Below are 14,321 nucleotides of genomic sequence, written 5' to 3'. Positions count from 1 at the left end.
AGAAGTATTCCTCGTCATTAGCTAGCGTATCAACATGGCGTGTGACTCACCCGGGCAGCCCTGGACAGGAGGCAGAGGTTTACACACGTTGATGAAGAAGCTGCGTTTCTTAGCCTGTTCAGCCGTGTCGATGGCCACCCAGGGACTGTCTTCACTGTCCCTGCTCAGATGACTCAGGTCATACTCATTACCATGGGAATCTAAAATGGAAGGACAAACAACATCTTTCAATTAATGAAAATACCCATTTCTATGACCAGAGTTTGTTAAGGTGGATAAAGTGATATATGCCTTGTTAGAGACGTACTGAAGACATCCACACTGTTTTGAAGACATTGACAGTGTTGTTCCTACCAGTGATTTGACAGTCCACAGGGGCAGGGATGCATGCCAGGGCTGTGGAGAACTCAAAGAGGACATCATGGGTGACGTGTGTAGACGAGCTGAGCTCTTCTCGGACCAGTTTCAGAGAGCCAGGGTGGGCGTCCTGGTCACACACAAAACTAATGGTGAAGGTGTCCCTGGTGCCTGGGGGAGAAGGGAGGAATCAGGACAGTTATCAGACCAAATGTTTATGAACTGACTCATTAAAAAGGGATTTTCCAGGGGATTGAAATGTCTATTTTCTTCTTCTTTTTTTTACCTCTTGTTTTGGACTCAACACGTCAATGTGTAGCTCATACATGCATAATAAGCGATATACAGTCCTCTCCCAGCGGAAAAGGCACAGAATTCTTACATTCTAACCTCATTTAGTGCAGGAGATCTACATGCTCGTTCCTGTCATGTAATGAACATGCGCTCTGAAGCAAGTGGGATGAGTGGTTACATGCGCCAAGATAGGCAGCACCAAGTCATTACAAAAATTACAGACGAAAAACTACAAGTAATCTAGTAAAAACCATAGAATTCACAAGAAGACATTGAGATCCTACTACTACAAAAGGAGGCTTACTGGATATCCTATCGAAAAACATTAACCCGTATTGGTCTGAAAATTGACTTTGATCTCAGACTCTTATGAACAAATCTTTCTTTTAAAAATAAGTCTTATAAATAGATATAGTCTTGCTACAGCTTATTAGCGAACGCCTAATAATGTTCCCCCTGTTGATGACGCTCATTATACATTAAGGTTGAACCAAAAGATTACATGTTACAAATATGAAATACGAATCAATGATGTGAAATTGAATTAAACAATGTATCTTGACGCTAATATGATGTAAAATATTCAATTGTGTTTGGAATGGAATTGTAGCCACACAAATACATTTAAAAGATAATTGTCAAACAATCCCAAACGTGATGGACAATGTTGATTGGCAGGTGGAATGATGTCCAATGAGGTTGCAAGGATTAAAATGGGAGGAGGGTTCAGGTCGGCCCAGTATTTTCCATTGAGGTTGCAGGGTGAGCTCAACACCACATTGTTTTTTTACTCTCTTTGGGTACATGTTACAGAGGCTCGAGAACAATGACGTTGTACACAATTGTACACCATTTTGGCCTGTTTTGGCTCATGAGCGCTACTTTCAAAACTACTGGGGGAAATTACACAAAACTTCTGGCAAATCTCTAAGTCAAAAAGGTTTGAGAAATGCAGGATATAGCATGCAAAAAAATGTGGATTCCATTTCTTAGGCAGCCATGCTAATATTGCCATAGTGTGTATCCCAACTTGAGATCTGTAATGTGCAACTCTATTATATAAGACTGTGTTCCTTTTTTTTTTTTGCCAGTGATGCATTTATGTCGAAGGGAGCAGCTGTGATGATTGAAGATAGCTGGGTCCATTGACTGTACCTGTAGGCCTGTCCAGGTCTCCTTTGTATGTGAGTGTGAGCAGGCCGTCAGTAGAGTACTGTAGAGATCTCTCCACTCCCACAGGACCAACAACCAGGCCATGGTCCAGCTCACAGCCAGCTACAGGCTTCCCCTGGTCCTTACTACACTCTGCCACCTCGTCACAGATATTCACCTGGGGGGGGTCATATAGTCAGGCACAGTGCCCCAAAACACTGCTACACAAACTATGTGTACATTTCATTGCAACAGAAGTCTCGTCTGGGAAATGGATTCACTTTAGTTGATTTTATTACATGTATTTGACAGGGACGATGGACAGTCGTCAACATTTCTGGGAATGTGCCATTTCTGCTATGCAGGCCAGAGGCTACAACCTGCCACTGCGTGGAGAAGGTAAAAGGAAACAGGACTAAAACTGCTTGGATATACATCGATCCCTTGGGCACTTTGACGCGGACCCCAAACCGATCCAAATCTGTCAAAAAATCGGTTCAAACGTTACGAATTGGTGTTTCACTTTTTTTTAGCTCATATTACTTTCTTTCTACATCCCGAAAATACACTGTTTTTGTGACAAATGATATGTCCTCTCCTTCAGTGTTGAACTAAGCATGTAACTGTGTTGACAGTCATTGATATACAAGTCAATTTGCATGCCAAACAACACAGGCAATATCAGTAGCCTCGTCAAACTGCGCACTGTTTCACGCACTCACAAACGAGAGGTAGGTCGCAAGTCACCTTCAGCATTCAAATGTTTGTAAAATGGCGCAATTTTAGGTTTTATTCGTTGAGTGACAACCAATGTTATTTGCTAGGTTATTGTTATCAATTACATTGTTGAAAACTGTTTTTACCAGACTAAAGTAGCCTAAGCAAGTGCCGGAGACACGACTCTTCTGGCTATTTCAACTACCTCAGGGGTGTCAAACTTATTCCATGGAGGGCCAAGAGTCTACAGGTTTTTTCTTTCTTTCTATTAAGCCATAGACAACCAGGTGTGGTGTATAATTCGTGACGTTAATAAATCAATCAAATACAAGGGAGGAGTGAAAACCCGCAGACACTCGGCCCTCCGTGGAATGAGTGACATATGGCATACCTGCTGATTGATTTATCTGGCTATATATTGTAGGCTTCCTGCTGATCGGGGCTTAGGCTAAATTAGATTATATTTTGATTGTTCGGGTTCACCATCAGCAATCATTTTTGCTTTAATAACCTCTACAGGATCGGTGTCCCCCCGCAGGACGGTTGAGCTAATGTGATTAGCATAAGGTTGTAAGTAAAAATAACATTTCCCAGGACATAGACATATCTGATATGGGAAGAAAGTTTAAATTCTTATTAATCTAACTGCACTGTCCAATTTACAGTAGCTATTACAGTGAAAGAATACCATGCTATTGATTGAAGAGAGTGCACAGTTTTGAACATGAAAATGTATTAATAAACCTATTAGGCATATTTGGGCAGACTTGATACAACATTTTGAACAGAAATGCAATGTTTCACTGGATCAATCTAAAAAGTTGCATGTGCACTGCTGCCATCTAGTGGCCAAAATTGAAATTGTGCCTAAACTGGAATAATACATTGTGGCTTTTCTCTTGCATTTCAAAGATGGAACAAAAATAAAACTATATTATCTTATACCAGATCTAATGTGTTATATTCTCCTACGGTAATTTAACATATCCACAAACTTCAAAGTGTTTCCTTTCAAATTGTATCAATAATATGCATATCCTTGCTTCAGGTCTTGAACTACAGGCAGTTAGATTTGGTTGTCATTTTAGACAAAAAAAAAATGGGTCCGATCCACAATACGTGTACAGTTCCAGTCAAAAGTTTATAAGTGTTTTTCTTTATTTTTACTATTTTCTACATCGCAGAATAATAATGAAGACATCAAAACTATGAAATAACATGGAATCATGTAGTAACCACCTTTTCTTTTTAAACAAATCAATATATATTTTATATTTGAGATTCTTCAAAGTTGCCACACTTTGCCTTGATGACCACTTTGCACACTCTTGGCATTCTCTCAACCAGCTTCACCTGGAATGCTTTTTCAACTGTCTTGAAGGAGTTCCCACATATGCTGAGCACTTGGTGGCTGCTTTTCCTTCACTCTGTGGTCCAACTCATCCAAAACCACCTCAATTGAGTTGAGTTTGGGTGAAGTACAGTTCCCGCTCAGCCCAGTCAAAACTGTTCGCTGCTCTGGCCCCCCAATGGTGGAACAAACTCCCTCACGACGCCAGGACAGCGGAGTCAATCACCACCTTCCGGAGACACCTGAAACCCCACCTCTCTAAGGAATACCTAGGATAGGGTAAAGTAATCCTTCTCACCCCCCCTTAAATGATTTAGATGCAATATTGTAAAGTGGCTGTTCCACTGGATGTCATAAGGTGAATTCACCAATTTGTAAGTCGCTCTGGATAAGAGCGTCTGCCAAATGACTTAAATGTAAATGTAATGTAAATGATTGTGGAGGCCAGGTCATCTGATGCAGCACTCCATCACTCTCTTTCTTGGTCAAATAGCCCTTACACAGCCTGGAAGTGTGTTGGGTCATTGTCCTGTTGAAAAACGAATTATAGTCCCACTAAGAGCAAACCAGATGGGGTGGTGTATCGCTGCAGAATGCTGTGGTAGCCATGCTGGTTAAGTGTGCTTTGAATTCTAAATAAATCACTGACAGTATCACCAGCAAAGCACCCCCACACCATTACACCACCTCCTCCGTGCTTCACGGTGGAAACCACACATGTGGAGATCATCCATTCACTTACTCTGCGTCTCAAAAAGATACGGCGTTCGGAAACAAAAATCAAACATTTGGACTCATCAGACCAAAAGACAGCTTGTGTTTCTTGGCTCAAGCAAGTCTCTTCTTCTTATTGGTGTTCTTAAGTAGTGGTTTCTTGACAGCAATTCAACCATGAAGGCCTGATTCACACAGACTCCTCTGAATAGTTGATGTTGAGATGTGTCTGTTAATTTAACTCTCAAGTATTTTGGGCTGCAATCTGAAGTGAAGTTAACTCTAATGAACTTATCCTCTGCAGCAGAGGTAACTCTGTCTTCCATTCCTGTGGCAATCCTCACGAGAGCCAGTTTCATCATAGAGCTTGATGGTTTTTGCAGCTGCACTTGAAGAAACTTTAAAACTTCTTGAAATGTTCCGCATTGACTGACCTTCTTGTCCTTTGTCATTTCCCTTTGCTTATTTGAGTTGTTCTTGTCATAATATGGACTTGGTCTTTTACCAAATAGAGCTATCTTCTGTATACCAACCCTAGCTTGTCACAACACAACTGATTGGCTCAAACGCATTAAGAAGGAAAGAAATTCCACAAATTAACAAGGGACACCTGTTAGTTGAAATGCATTTCAGGTGACTACCTCATGAAGCTGGTTGAGAGAATACCAAGAGTGTGCAAAGCTGTCATCAAGGCAAAGGGTGGCTACTTTGGAGAATCTCAAATATATTTAGATTTGTTAAAAAAAAAAGGTGATTACTACATGATTCCATATGTGTTATTTCATAGTTTATGTCTTCACTATTACTCAACAACGTAGAACATAGTAAAAAATAAAGAAAAACCCTGGAATTAGTAGGCGTGTCCAACCTTTTGACTGGTACTGTACATGGTCCATTTTAGACATACAGGGTAAAGTTGATAATTTCATAACGAGGACATCACTTTTTCTACACGCACTGCGTGGTCCATGCGGTGAAAAGAAAATTTGATTTTGAAACGGGGGCGAAACCCAAAGTTGTGCTATATATTCATTGGCCATGCCATAGCTAATTTGTAAAGATACATAATGATACATTACTAGCTTAAACCCTTTTAATCTGCAAAAATGATTTCGTTGGTGATGGTGATTTTGGGTTGATAGATGCCCAGTTTCATCACAACCACACAGAGAGAGAGGTCATCACAAAGACCGAATTTAGAATGGAAAATTAATGCGTTTATATAACAAATGCATCAAATCGTATCTCATTGATATGTACTTCTAATCAAACCGAATAGTTTCAAACTAAAACGTATCGTATCTGAGCCCATGCATCTAGATACATATCGAATCATCTTGAAAGGGACAGGTGAACATCCTTAGTGTCTTACCATAAACGTTTTTCCATTCCCCTCAGCCTTGTAGCCAGTCTTGGAGGACAGAGGATGCAGATTGAACTCAAAGCCGGTGTTGGGATCCCTCACAGAGCAGGTCTGCCATAGAAAAGAACAAAGAAACATTTCAAATCATTGACGACACCTCACCAAATCTAGAACAGAAGATCTAAAGACTTTAGAGATAAACATTCGCTTCAAGTTGATGTGGAACGCAAAAATTCACCTTGTTCTTGTCATCAGCAGTACTGATGGCACAAGCTGCCCAGGTCTCCCACATGAAGTTGGCAGTGCAGTTTCCATAACTAAGGAAACGAGGGCCGGATGACTGTAGATACAGATAAATACAGGCCCATCTCACTCTTAAAATCCTAGACAGATTTTTGACACAGTGCTCTATAAATATGCCATTTCACTTACCACAGACCCTCTGGAGCAGACCAGGTGGATACGTGTAGTGTAGGGGAGTTTCAGTCCATCTGAGATGCACTTGGAGCCGCCCGTGTACTCCAGCAGCAAGCGGTCCTTCTCCTCGATCACTGGACCTCTCTTAGCCAGGCCCATGTTACTGACAGACACTGTTTCAGACAGAATGCCCTGAAGACAACACACAGAGAAAGACCAGAATCGCATCGGGCTACAGTTCAGTACTAAGACAGACCCACAGGGATGGCTACCAGGACCAGAAGAGGGATACTAACAGTCTTACCTTCAATTGATATCAATAACAAAAAAAAAAAGAGTAATATAATTTGTAGAAAAGTCTCAACTTTTTAATGCTGTTTAATGCGCTGTTTTCCAGATAATGCCATTGGATAAATACTGTACTCTGGTGATAGAAGGAAACTGAAGTGTAAGTTCCATGACCCAAACAGTGTTTAACACACATCATAGTGTGTAAACCTCCTCCTGTAGGTCATCCTGGAGCTTTTACACTAACCTGCTGAGGCTCGTATTTCATCTGGCAGACAGAGGCCTGGCGGTCACAGCCCTGCACGGCATTCAGAGGACGACACACATTGATGTAGTACTTCCTCAGGTTGTTAGGGTCAGACAGGTCCATGGCCTGCCAGTTCCTCCCTCCACTAGACCGGGAAAGACTGCGAGAGAGGACAGAGAGCGGAGGGTTACACACATTATTCTTCAAATGTTTCTTGTCTGCCTTCATTGGACTAGGACAAATAAATTTTCTTGACCCCATGACCTGACCAGGACAAAGGAAGCTTTGTGGCCTGGGAAAACTCCTTTGCCCTAGTCATAACATAACCTTGTGCAGGGAATTCTCACCTGGAGAGGTCGTACTGGTCCAGACTGTTGGGGTCTGTTACCACACACTCCTGTGGCCTCTCTGGACAGGCATAGGACGTATACCACCTGAAGTTATAGGTGTACTTGTCTTCTACCTGTGAGGATCAACATGGTTATGAATAATGGTACGTTCATGGTATAAATACTACAGGTGGAAACAGTGCATACGTGAACCATATGAGGAACTACATATTAGAGATTGGATGAGAGCTGTCAGCAGGACATATACCCTGATCAAGACAGCTTGTCTGTCGAAACGTTGGACATAAATATTTTTGCATCTGAACTCCTAGAGTGGGCGGCTCTCCTTTATTTTTTAACTGTTCCACTCCACTAGCCAGCACCTCACCTAAATAGGTATGCATTACTTTTGCCTCTAGGACCCAGTCAGTACCTGAAACTCTGGCTTTCCAGCGCCGGCCTCTCGGTCACAGAGGAAGGAGATCATAGTGGAGCGAAGGGTGTGCTGCATGTTGTTGTACTGAGAGCCGTTATTGTAGGACAGCTTGATCATCCCGTCATAGTAGGACAGCTGAGAGTTAAACTCCCCCAGGCTCCATGAATTAGAGCCACTGTAGCAGACAGACACACCAAACAGAAGAACAGAAGCTACAGTATATCCATCCATTACTTCAGACTAAACAGTCAGTCCATTCAGTCCTCCTCTAACCTCTGAACTCTAAAGCACATGTACGGACCCCAGGTATAAGCTTGATCCTATTTTCCTACTACTGTAATAGGGTACTCCCACCTATTGTATATCCACAGGGATTAAGTATGACAAGAAGGGTTGATTTAAATGGTTAATACATGCCTTTGGTCCACTTGGCAGGCCCCAGCCTTCAGAGGGCATTTGGCTGCAGTGACAGAGCCACAGACGTTAATGAAGTAGTTATAATCTCCATTGGACATGTTGTAGAAGCCTCCTCCAGGTTTAGACAGGGGGGACAGATCAAATGAGAACCCTGGAGAGAGAAGACAAGAGAAAATTATAGTAACGCATCAAACAGCTATATCTCCATAATCTAAACCTCCTGTCCTTGTCTTCCTGCTTCCATATGAAACAATATTAAAGTTCTGGACACATGGACACAAATTTCTGGTAGGCATCTGGTTCCATGTGACCTACCAGCTTGAGGGTCTTCCACCTTGCAGTTGTCCCCCTCTGTCCTGGACATGACGCAGGCTGCAGCCGTGTACCACTCAAACTCATACACACAGCCGTCACTGGACACACTGCGCATGATGGGGGCACTCTCTAGGTCACCTGGGTAGGACAGGGGGACACACAGAAAGTCAGGAGGAGTTGAACAGCTAGACTTTAAAGACAACATCAAGGTAGGACTAAATGCTAGCTAGCTCCACTTTCAGGTAGTCTTGCCACGATACAAAAATGTTGACTTCGATACTAGGTTTAGTATCACGATGCTAGATATGAAAACGATATGAAAACGATACCGCGGCACATCAGCCATAGTCACAGAATGGCACTTGTTCCAGACAGATCTTTTGAGTTCAATATCGTTACAGATTTGGGATTTTTTAATGTATATATTAAATGAATCAATTATACAATCAATTTGATGTTGGTAAAAAAAAAAATCCACAAGTGTATTACTGGCTGGGCACATCAAGCTTAGATGATATCGCAGATCTAACACCCACTATTGGCTTCCTAGGCTACATTGGAAAGTATTTTAGCCTGTAATGGACATTGTTTTGCAAACAGTAATTTACCGTTTCAACATTTTATGTGCCGTGTTGGATCATTCAAGTGTTTTAACTTCTGTACAGCATAAGTGATGATGCAGCCCAGGCTCCCAGTGAGTGCAGTGGTTTCTCAGGACAGGCTAGAGCTAGCAATGAGGAAGTGGAGCAGGCATGGAGCAGGCACGGTACTCTCATGCTAAAAGGGGACATTGGCAGCACTGATACAGACTTGATCCTCTATCAAATCAGTAGACGACGTGAGACATTTGACAGAAGTACCGAAAGTAACAAAAATTCTATTATCAAACCGTTTCTCATGTTCAATTATGAAAAAGGAACAACGTTTTGGTATAAAATGCAACACCACTTTCAGGTGAACAGTTGTTCACCTTGGACTCTGCAACTAACTATTTCTAACACTCTCACCTGGCTTGCACTTCAGAATCACGATGGTCTTGATTTTTGTGTGCTTCCTGCATTCTCCTCCCTCAGTGTATACCAGCTGTATGTCGTTGCTGTCAGTCTTGGTAGGGGAGGTGAGAAATTTGCCCAAGCTGATGACTTTTTCCTTTCCTAAAGGAGAGGATGGACATTTTTGAAAGGCAACAAACAAGCTACAAACTATAAGCCATCTTGGTCTCTCAGATTTGACAGCATGTTGTCCGTGTACAGATAAGAGTCAGGGCCTGTATTCAGAAAGCGTCTCAGAGTAGGTCTAGACTCAGTTGTGCATTTTCGATCATAATGAACATGGGGGACCTGATCCTAGAACAGCACTACTCAGACGCTTTATGAAAACAAGCCCAGATCTTCTCCAGACGTACCCACTGCACAGATGGCAGCGTCCTCGGGGCAGGTGCTGGTGGCCCCCTGCTGGAGGACTTTGTGACACACATTGACGTAGTAGCGCATCCTGTCTGACTTGGGGGCATTGGCATCCACAGCCTCCCAGTTCTGGGCCGACTCAGACTCTGAAAGGCACAAGACAAGTTATGTGGTTTAGCATATACACTGACTATACAAAACATGCTCTTTCCATGGGACTGACCAGGTGAATCAAGATGAAAACTATGATCCCTTATTGATGTCACTTGTTAAATCCACTTCAAATCAGTGTAGATGAAGAGGAGACAGGTTAAAGAAGGATCTTGAACCCTTGAGACATGGATTGTGTATGTGTGCCATTCAGAGGGTGAATGGACAAGACAAAAGATTTAAGATCCTTTAAACAGGGTAAGGTCAGTGCCAGGTACACCGGTTTGTGTCAAGAACTGCAATGCTGCTGGGTTTTTCACGCTCAACAGTTTCCCATATGTCTCAAGAATGGTCCACCACCAAAAGGACATCCAGCCAACTTGACACGACTGTGGGAAACATTGGAGTCAACATGGGCCAGCAACCCTGTGGAATGCTTTCGACACTTCGTAGAGTCCATGCTCCGATGAATTGAGGCTGTTCTGAGGGCAAAAGAGTGGGGTGCAACTCAATATTAGGAAGGTGTTCCTAATGTTTTGTATACTCAGTGTACAGTATATACACTGCTCAAAAAAATAAAGGGAACACTAAAATAACATATCCTAGATCTGAATGAATGAAATAATCTTATTAAATACTTTTTTCTTTACATAGTTGAATGTGCTGACAACAAAATCACACAAATATTATCAATGATATCAAATTTATCAACCCATGGAGGTCTGGATGATGGAGTCACACTCAAAATTAAAGTGGAAAACCACACTACAGGCTGATCCAACTTTGATGCAATGTCCTTAAAACAAGTCAAAATGAGGCTCAGTAGTGTATGTGGCCTCCACGTGCCTGTATGACCTCCCTACAAAGCCTGGGCATGCTCCTGATGAGGTGGCGGATGGTCTCCTGAGGGATCTCCTCCCAGACCTGGACTAAAGTATCCGCCAACTCCTGGACAGTCTGTGGTGCAACGTGGCGTTGGTGGATGGAGCGAGACATGATGTCCCAGATGTGCTCAATTGGATTCAGGTCTGGGGAACGGGCAGGCCAGTCCATAGCATCAATGCCTTCCTCTTGCAGGAACTGCTGACACACTCCAACCACATGAGGTCCAACATTGTCTTGCATTAGGAGCAACCCAGGGCCAACCGCACCAGCATATGGTCTCACAAGGGGTCTGAGGATCTCATCTCGGTACCTAATGGCAGTCAGGCTACCTCTGGTGAGCACATGGAGGGCTGTGCGGGCCCCCAAAGAAATGCCACCCCACACCATGACTGACCCACCGCCAAACCGGTCATGCTGGAGGATGTTGCAGGCAGCAGAATGTTCTCCACGGCGTCTCCAGACTGTCACGTCTGTCACATGGGGCGGCAGGGTAGCCTAGTGGTTAGAGCGTTGGACAAATAACCGGAAGGTTGAAAATTCAAATCCCCTAGCTGACAAGGTACAAATCTGTCGTTCTGCCTCCGAACAGGCAGTTAACCCACTGTTCCTAGGCTGTCATTGAAAATAAGAATTTGTTCTTAACTGACTTGCCTAGTTAAATAAAGGTAAAATAAAATAAACATGTGCTCAGTGAGAACCTGCTTTTATCTGTGAAGAGCACAGGGTGCCAGTGGCGAATTTGCCAATCTTGGTGTTCTCTGGCAAATGCCAAACGCCCTGCACGGTGTTGGGCTGTAAGCACAACCCCCAACCGGAGGTAGCGGTCATGCTGCTGGGTTGTTGCCCAACGGCCTCCTCCACGTCTCCTGATGTACTGGCCTGTGTCCTGGTAGCGCCTCCATGCTCTGGACACTACGCTGACAGACACAGCAAACCGTCTTGCCACAGCTCGCATTGATGTGCCATCCTGGATGAGCCGCACTACCTGAGCCACGTGTGCGGGTTGTAGACTCCATCTCATGCTACCACTAGAGTGAAAGCACCGCCAGCATTCAAAAGTGACCAAAACATCAGCCAGGAAGCATAGGAACTGAGAAGTGGTCTGTGGTCCCCACCTGCAGAACCACTCCTTTATTGGGGGTGTCTTGCTAAATGCCTATAATTTCCACCGGTTGTCTATTCCATTTGCACAACAGCATGTGAAATTTATTGTCAATCAGTGTTGCTTCCCAAGTGGACAGTTTGATTTCACAGAAGTGTGATTGACTTGGAGTTACATTGTGTTGTTTAAGTGTTCCCTTTATTTTTTTGAGCTGTGTGTGTATATATATATATATATATATATATATTTTTGTGTGTGTGCATTTTATGTCCCTTTTCGCCCCAATTTTGTGATATCCAATTGCGATCTAATTACAAACTTGTCTCATTGCTGCAACTCCCCAACAGGTTTGGGAGAGACGATGGTCGAGTTATGCGTCCTCCGAAACATGACCCGCCAAACCTTGTACATATAAAAGGTATTAGGGCTCATACTCATCTTTCTGATCCCTTTTACTTAAAGTATAAAACTAGAAGTCAAGGGGCTGGTCATTTACATTGATACATGCTGATCGTCAACTGGGATGGAAGCTGAACGCAGTATTCAAGCTCTCTGCAACTGGAGATGATCCAGAACTCCATCTTACCAGGGAAACGTGTTAAGGTGGACAGGTCATAATGCTTATAGTGTATAGTCTTGTTGTCTGTGACCATGCAGAGTAGATCCTCCGTCTCCTTGACACAGGCGTAAGCCGTCTGCCAGCCAAAGTAGTAGGTGCAGTCTGTCTCACCAGCAAACACAGGCGAGCCACGGCCACCGTTTCCTGAGAAACACACAAATAAGGTATAAGCTGGAATGTAATGGAAAATACTCTAACCTGTCATTGGGGAGAGTCCTCTATAGCAGAAAACATTGTTCATTAAAAAGGTCCTTGCTTTCTCCTTGGACATGCTATGGGTTATGCTCACCTGCTGTTTTGTTGCACTCAAAGTTGATGATGGTCATGCGCTGAAAGCCCGAGCTACACCTGCTCCCATCTGGATAGATCAGAGTCAGATCTCCATCAGAGTACCTGGAATAGAGAACAATAAAAAAGGGACAATTGTTACAAATAAGGGGAAAAGAAGGAGAGAGAAGCTGAGATGGAGAAATATGAAGACAAGACATCTGGCAAGAAAAGATGTTTATTAATATTTTAAAAACCTCAGTGTTTGATTCATGTATCTCCCGGCAATCTTTTTGACATCTCCCGTTGCTTTGACTTGGCAGGTGGACACATAGTGCTGGTCGTCACCACACTCTCCTGCCTTGGTCTCCCCACACACATTCAGGTAGTAGAAATAGTTGTCCTTCCCATCGCTGCTCTTGTCCTCAGCCATATAGGGGTCGTCTGTAGCTACACACACACAGAATGTGACAGTGATATTGGTGATATATTTCAACACGTCATTCACTGTTAGAGGAACTATCATAAACTGTGAATAAAATTAGCCCGAGTCAGTGGGGAATTTGGACAGTCATATGAGTATTCATAGCATTACTTCCTTTTATTACGCAAAAAAAAAATATCCATTGCCCAATGTTTCTCAAAGCCTGGCATGCTCTGGGAATGGCAGACTCACGGCCGAGGGTGAGGTGGGTGAGGTCTATGTTGATGTCGTGCTGCTTGCTGGTCAGGGTGCAGTTGTGACTCTCCAGGTAGTCTCTGTGGCAGGCATACTCCGTCACCCACTCTACCTCATACCTGCAGTTGGACTTGGCTGTCATCTTGGGGTCACTACCCTGTAATGGCAAGGTCAAAGGTCACACATGACTAAAATGACATCTAACTGCCTAAGGGAGATCGTGTTGTTTAAATTTAGGTTGACACGTGAAGCATACCTCTATTTTATGAAATACACTATGCTATGTATTAATACTTTCTGTAGTATGATGAAGTGTGACCAATAGGAGATCCACGGGACAGACACCCAGGCTTCCGTCTTACCTCCTGCCTGCGTGAGGGGCAGATAAAAGTGATGGTGACAGCAGGGTTATGACCACTGCAGAAGTCCGGCGGGCTGACTGAGGCTCCCTCATATCGCAGCCTCAATCTGACACAGTAAGAAAGAGAGAAGTCAGCAGCTCAGTAAGGCAACGCAGCTCTGGAGCTGGTCGATAGCCAAGAGGTCAAAATTAAGCAAATACTAAGACTGAGGCAGACTAGAGACAGAGGCTGCTAGTTAGCAATTAGCATTTCCTGTGTTTATGTATGGCTTTAGCGTGGCTGTACCGGTCCTTGAAGATCAGCTCTAGCTGGGTAGTTGGTAGGCCCATGCTGAAGGAGCCATTGCTGGTGGTCAAGCAGGCAGCCGAGCCTGCGGGGCAGGGGCTCTCCGGTCGGTCTGTAGAGGTGGCAGAGGTGAGATGAATTAGCCTCGGGATTAAGTGTGTTGTGCCAG

The 14,321-nt window shown here is 43.6% G+C and overlaps 1 protein-coding gene across 3 annotated transcripts in view; it reads right to left on the bottom strand.

Annotated features, from left to right (window-relative positions):
* Window positions 1-14,321, bottom strand: part of LOC135505986 (cation-independent mannose-6-phosphate receptor-like) — a 36,389-nt gene that overhangs the window by 14,834 nt on the left and 7,234 nt on the right. For all 3 annotated transcript variants that reach the window (XM_064925300.1, XM_064925301.1, XM_064925302.1), the window contains 19 exons: window positions 14,153-14,264; window positions 13,868-13,973; window positions 13,503-13,662; window positions 13,084-13,276; window positions 12,849-12,952; window positions 12,527-12,703; window positions 9,803-9,949; window positions 9,405-9,551; window positions 8,398-8,535; window positions 8,083-8,233; window positions 7,663-7,840; window positions 7,248-7,363; window positions 6,901-7,060; window positions 6,381-6,557; window positions 6,187-6,288; window positions 5,958-6,059; window positions 1,807-1,981; window positions 355-528; window positions 51-200 (listed from right to left, as the gene is read on the bottom strand). In XM_064925300.1, coding sequence (XP_064781372.1) covers window positions 51-200; window positions 355-528; window positions 1,807-1,981; window positions 5,958-6,059; window positions 6,187-6,288; window positions 6,381-6,557; window positions 6,901-7,060; window positions 7,248-7,363; window positions 7,663-7,840; window positions 8,083-8,233; window positions 8,398-8,535; window positions 9,405-9,551; window positions 9,803-9,949; window positions 12,527-12,703; window positions 12,849-12,952; window positions 13,084-13,276; window positions 13,503-13,662; window positions 13,868-13,973; window positions 14,153-14,264 — 2,769 coding nt within the window. The remainder of the gene's footprint in view (window positions 1-50; window positions 201-354; window positions 529-1,806; window positions 1,982-5,957; window positions 6,060-6,186; window positions 6,289-6,380; window positions 6,558-6,900; window positions 7,061-7,247; window positions 7,364-7,662; window positions 7,841-8,082; window positions 8,234-8,397; window positions 8,536-9,404; window positions 9,552-9,802; window positions 9,950-12,526; window positions 12,704-12,848; window positions 12,953-13,083; window positions 13,277-13,502; window positions 13,663-13,867; window positions 13,974-14,152; window positions 14,265-14,321) is intronic.

The sequence above is a fragment of the Oncorhynchus masou genome, chromosome 19, assembly GCF_036934945.1.
Source record: "Oncorhynchus masou masou isolate Uvic2021 chromosome 19, UVic_Omas_1.1, whole genome shotgun sequence".
NCBI classification, from domain to species: Eukaryota; Metazoa; Chordata; class Actinopteri; order Salmoniformes; family Salmonidae; genus Oncorhynchus; species Oncorhynchus masou.
The sequence above is the reverse complement of the archived record's forward strand: the minus strand, read 5'-3'. Positions and strand labels throughout refer to the sequence as shown.